The following is a 6,381-nucleotide window of genomic DNA, read 5'->3' as shown; positions in this document are numbered from 1 at the left end:
GAAATGTCAATACTACCGAAAGCAATCTAAACATTTAATGCAATCCCAATCCAGATTTCAACAAAATTTTTTAAGGACATGGAAAAACTAATTACTAATTTCATATGGAAAGGAAAGAGACCTCGGATAAGCAGAACACTTCTCAAGTAGAAAAACAAAGTGGGAGGTCTCACGCGCCCAGATCTTAAGAACTACGATATAGCCACGGTAGTCAAAACAACTTCGTATTGGTACAATGATAGACAGATTGACCAATGGAACAGAATTTAAAGTCCAGATATAGACCCATCCATCTATAGACAACTGATCTTTGACAAAGGTCCAAAACTCATTAAAATAGGGGAGAGACAGCTTCTTCAACAAATGGTGCTGGCAAAACTGGATATATACCTGCAGAAAAATGAAACAAGACCCATACCTCAGACCATACACAAAAGCAAACTCAAGCTGCATCAAAGACTTAAATGTAAAACTCCAAACTATAAAATTCATCAAAGATAAAGTAGGGGCAAATCTGGGAGCCCTAATTTATGGCATAAATAGACTGTCAAGCATAACCCAGAATTTGTAGGAGACAGAAGAGAAGCTAGATGACTAAGACCTTTTAAAAATTAAATTCTAATGCACATCAAAAGACTTTGTTAAAAGGGTAAAAAGAGAACTTACAGATTGGGAGAAAATATTTGCCTATGACATATCTGATAAAAGACTTATCTCCAAAACCTCTAGAAAACTTCAACACTTCAACACCTAAAAGACACATAAGCCGATTCACAAATGGGCCAAACATTTGAACAGACACTTCACCGGAGAAGATATACAGGCAGCCAACAAACACATGATAAATTGCTCACGATCATTAATCATTAGAGAAATGCGAATCAAAACAACAATGAGCTATCATCTCACCTCAGTAATAATAGCAAAGTTCAACAGGTCAGAAAATAACAAATGCTACAGAGGTTGCGGAGAGATTGGAACTCTTGTACACTGCTGGTGGGATTGTAAAATGGTATAACCATTGTGGCAAACCGTATGCCGTTTCCTTAAAAAACTGAAAATAGAAACACCATTTGACCCAGCAATTCCATTACTAGGAATATATCCTAAGGAGGTGAGAGATAGCACACAAATAGACATATGTACACCTATGTTCACTGCAGCACAATTCACCATAGCAAAGAGATGGAAACAACCTAAATGCCCATCAATGGATGAGTGGATAACCAAATTATGGTATATGCACACGATGGAATACTATCCTACAATGAAGAACAATGAGGGATACACGAATCATCTCACAACGTGGATGAACCTGGAGGGCATTATGCTGAGTGAAATAAGTCAATCGCAGAAAGACAAGTACTGTATGAGCCCATCACTGTAAAAAGACAAAGAAGGATTTGCTTGGGAAAGGGAACTCACTTAGTAGGTCACCAGGATGGGGAAGGAAGGGGAGGGATTAATTTCAGGCTAGTTAGGGCCCACATGCTGACGTGGGTAGGGGGAGGGATATATGGAAAAGATATATGACCATCATGATAACATTAGGAAATGGGAGGACACCGAACTGTGCACATAAGAGATAGACAACAGATGCTAATACCAACCAATGTGTCCACAATACTGCATTGCCATTAACATCAAACACCAGGCTACAGATAAATACATAAACATCTGAGAGGATCAGATGGGGCTCAGTGAACAGGAGTATACTCTAGACCAAGGATAGATTCAGCTGAGGCTAATCTTGTACAGACACCAGTGATACAAAATACCTGCATTCCTTACAGAAACAATAGAAGACAGACACAGAGTAATCCCTCACAGACAACCAAACACTATGGGAGGGAAATCCAATACATCTGCGGTCTCAGGACCATAGTACTGGGGGACACCAGACTCAAATGGCACAACAAAATACATAAAAGCCTTGCTCCACATCCTACATTGGTGAGTAGCGACTGGGGTCTTAAAAGCTTCAAGTGGCCATCTAAGATACAGCTAATGGTCTCCTAGCATCAGAAGCGAAGAAGAACACACACACAAAAAAAGCATATTTGGAAGCAATCAGCCATAGGACACAATGGCCCTCGAGACCAGAAGAACTAGATGGTGCCCAGCTACCAATTCCAACCACTCAGGAAAGGATCAGATCTGGAGATCCTGGATAGAGTGGGAGGGAAAACGTGGAACATAATTCAAAAACTGAATGACCAGAATTATTGGTCAGATGAAATCTGATGAGACCTCCAATACTATGGCCCTGGAATACATTCTGTGCCTGGAAAAAAACTCACCCCCAGGGGCAGGCTCTCAGCCCAACAGTTAACAACATGTACATGCAGACCACTCAACCCAGGATGACACACCCACATACTCTATCTATGGTAATACATCCCCTAGAGCAATAGACCACAAGACCCCAGAGGACCAACACTCAAATTGAGGAGATGCAGGACAAACAGGAGTGCATAGATATGAGGGGCACAGGGGGAGGATTACTAGGTGGGAAGGGGAGGAGACTGGGTTAGGGTTGGACATGGTAAATGGGGAGTGAAACTAAATGTACATGTAGCGTTCAACGTAAAACAGGGCCTTAAAATTAAAAAAAAAAAAAAAGTTTGTGTGCATGGGTACACCCACAGATAGGAAAAGAAAAGTGTAGATTCACCAGAACATGAGCAGCTAAGAAGAAAAAAGAAAACAGCTGAAAGATAAAGCCCAGAATAGAAAGGTTAAGATTGAGATCTTCTGCATATTTCAGAGTTAAGAGGCAAGAACTTAAATAAGAGAAGACATCATTAATTGGAAAACTAGTAAGAAGTGTTTCAGAAAGAGGCAAAAACAAAAAGTAGGTAAGAACAAGATGAGCCCAGAAAAAGAGACAGAAATGGTAAAAGGAAGAAGATAGGGCCCACAAGCCCAAGAGCTAAAAGGAAAGAATTTAGAAAAAATGACAAGAGGCAATAAGTGGGCAATATTCCCAGATTGGAGGAAAAAAAAAAAAGGCTCTTTTCCTTTCCACCAATATTTCTGCAGCAACTAACCCAAACCAGTATTTCCCAACAATACTACAATTCTCAAGGTTTTCATTAGTGAAGGTTTTCAACTTCCTCCACAGCTATTTGTTAGGCAAATGTATGGGAGCTGCTGTAGACGGAAAAGTGGCAGCCCAAATACAGAGGACAATTCTTTAAATGTATTCTTCTGGAAAGAAAAAAAGGATATACCTAACTTCAACTGCGCAAAAACTACAGTAATTACAATAAATACACCTCCATTAATTTTAAAATCCAATTTCACATGAGGAATTACAAGTCAATACAGCTTTGTGCCTTCAACATAAAGATGTCTACAAACATAGCACACTTAAAAGTGTGTTTATACCATAATCACCCTTCAGGCTTGGAACTGAACCCACCCCTTTGGCTCAACTTTCAGCCAAACAACAGACAGGTTTATAAAGTGAACAATAACACCAGGAAGGTACATCCTCCTTAGAAAAATCAACCATTTGAGATCAAAAAGACAATATATGCCTAGAAGTAAAGTTCAGAAGACAAGAAGGGATAGGAAAGGACGGATGGAAACAGGAAACACAGGGAGGAAGTGGGATGAGTGTTGTTACACTGTGAGAACTGCAATCGATGGTGTGAAATAAAATGTGTATGAAATGTTGAATGGAAAACTGATTTGCTCTGCAAACCTCCACCCAAATCACAATAATAATTTTAAAATACATGTTTATATATTAAAATAAAACTTGATGTTTCATATGGCACTTTGTCACCATTTTGTAATTCAGACGATTTATCAAGAAAAACAAAAAAGTAAGCACACTTATTATTTGGTGTTTTTTATCAAGGGACCAAAAAAATAATAATAATAAATTTTTTTTTAATTTAACGTACTCTTTGCACAGGTTCTTGGAAATCAGAATGGCCAGAATTTTGTGTCAGAGGAATATAAACCTAAAAAAGAAACAATGGAAAGGAAAAGAACAAAAACAAAAATAACATATATAGCTTACCATTTTTTTGACTTCAGCCGGGGAGGAGGGTTCCTGGGAATGAGAAACAGCGCTCTCATTGGATGCATGTCACAGAGAGCTGGGGAGAGGATAAGGTTGTGTAAGTATGACAATTATTTTACTTGTTCTTGATGTCTATGGCTCACTCATAACATCAAATGCTCTGTCCCACCATCCAATTGATATGCTTTACGTCAACAAGTCTAGAACTAGTCATGAACCCCAATGAATTCTCCTTAAAAAAAAAAAAAAAAACAGCAAAATATAAAGAGAACAAGAGCAACAAGAATATGCAATTTCAAAGAGAAACTGGGAAGTTTTCATAAATTAAAGATAAATATTCAAAAAGTCTTAAAGAAATTAACACCTTAAGCTTTTAAAGCATCTAAAAAAATGCAATTAAAATAATTGTATTTTCATAGGGTTGTTGTAATGATTAAATGAGATAATGTATGAAAAGGCTTTAACATGAATAACAGAATAAACATAGATTAAGCCCTCTAAAAACATTATTGAGTGCTGCATCTATTATTAGTATGGAAGAGCAAAAAACGTGAGTCTAAAGCTGAACTGCTTAAGTCTGTGCAATTACTGTTTGTACTTCTATCACTTGCCCCAATAAAGGCCCTTGAGGTGCACATGTTTCACGTTAATATATCAAAATAGGTAATATGCATTTTCATGTGTTTATTTACCTTCAAGGAAATCTTATAAGGCAGCTGGGAAATGGGCAAAAAAGACAATGCTAGTCCTAATATGAAAGAAAACTGAGACAAAGGATCAGGCAATACTTCCCCGTCTCAGTAACTTAGAGGGAAACATGGAGGGGATATGAGGTTTTCAAAGCAGATATCCATTTCTATATTAAAATAATTTTTAGCTGTCGATAAGACATTTTCATTCATTCAACAAGTATTTATTCAGCATCAAATATGTAACAAGAGTTAAGCATTCTTTGTGTATACCTTTTATTAGGGGAACCAGAAGAAAATGCTACTTTGTATTTTGTTCTCTGCAAATATGCCCGTCTCTGATTCAAAATTAATTTTATGAAGATCCAACATGATTTAACCCGAGGGAGAATCAAATACTCTTACGAAAGGCAGAAAATTTTCATAGGTAATAGAAAAAAATTATTCTACACATAAAAAGTTATGCCTTAATTTGTCAAGCAAAAACATTAACAGTACTAAAATATCATGGGTTAGAACCAGTTTCATAAGATATTCAATTTAAAAGATACAAAGAAAATCTATTGGCTATTATATGAACCCAGCATAATTTCAGGTGACACCTCTCAGTAGAACTTAAATAAAAGAAAATATAGCCTATGGATCTCAGGGAGATCTCTAAAAGGTATAGCAGATTCCAAGACTTCCTTTTATATCTAAAACCTAGATATATTTATGATTCCCTCATCAAAATGTCCTACCAGGAATGGCTTTATCCATAAGCTGTTTTGTTTTAAGCCTTGAAAATACGTTTAAGTTATAGAAAACAAGTGGGCTAAAAAGTAAAGAAAGTTACTTACGGGGAGCACCTTCTGCCATCTCAATAGCTGTAATGCCACAAGACCAAAGATCACTCTGCAAAAATAAAACAGTATGTTACAGATACCGTATCAGCTATGAAGCCACTATCTTAGAATTTCTGGTAATCATGAAAAGGAAATGAAGGCTTTCTTTGCTGTATAAACAAATATGGAGTTTGCTAGAAAATTAAAAAGAACAAACATTTATAGGAACACTTTACAAAAAAAATAATAAAGATAAAATTGATCTGCGAATTAAAATCACTCATATGTATGAACGAGAGAAGGTTCACATCAAAGACTCCAGCTGCCCAATGCATGGTCTACTGCTCAGCATGTTTCTTCATTTCTTTACAGACTTTCAACAGTTTAGACCCCATCCCAGTTTAAATCAATTTTTAAGCTTAGTATCTCACATTTGATTACAATTTTAAACTTTTAAAAGCCAGAAATCATGCTTTATAAAAGTCCCACAGACAAATTCCTAAAACTCTACTATACCTCACAAATTTGAATCATGTTACCGAACACCTCTACTTTCCCTTCAAATTAATTAAAAGGTGAGCTATATATAAAGTGTTTTTTGTGCATAGAATCTTTTCCTTCTGATTACCCTGATATACTACTTTTAAAATCAGTATGGTAACTTCACTCCTTACTCAAAAATAAGTCAATGAAGACAGGCATTTCTGTTTTATTGACTTTTGTATCCCCAGAAACAGAACAGACAGGAAGCCAGACAGAGGAACAGTCAGCCACAGGGACCCAGGTGGGGGGGATACGAGAGGTCTCCAACAGCAGGACAAACTTGTCTGTC

At 36.8% G+C, this 6,381-nt stretch overlaps 1 protein-coding gene across 1 annotated transcript in view; it reads right to left on the bottom strand.

The window, feature by feature from the left end:
* Positions 1-6,381, bottom strand: part of MAP4K4 (mitogen-activated protein kinase kinase kinase kinase 4) — a 297,674-nt gene that overhangs the window by 90,869 nt on the left and 200,424 nt on the right. Inside the window, exons 9-10 of the mRNA XM_042783492.1 lie at positions 5,565-5,619; positions 4,034-4,112 (exon numbers count right to left, since the gene is read on the bottom strand). Of these exons, the coding sequence (XP_042639426.1) occupies positions 4,034-4,112; positions 5,565-5,619 (134 nt within the window). The remainder of the gene's footprint in view (positions 1-4,033; positions 4,113-5,564; positions 5,620-6,381) is intronic.

Source organism: Orycteropus afer, unplaced genomic scaffold (genome assembly GCF_000298275.1).
Source record: "Orycteropus afer afer isolate SDZICR_OR568_19922 unplaced genomic scaffold, OryAfe1.0 scaffold00017, whole genome shotgun sequence".
Taxonomy (NCBI): Eukaryota; Metazoa; Chordata; class Mammalia; order Tubulidentata; family Orycteropodidae; genus Orycteropus; species Orycteropus afer.
The sequence above is the reverse complement of the archived record's forward strand: the minus strand, read 5'-3'. Positions and strand labels throughout refer to the sequence as shown.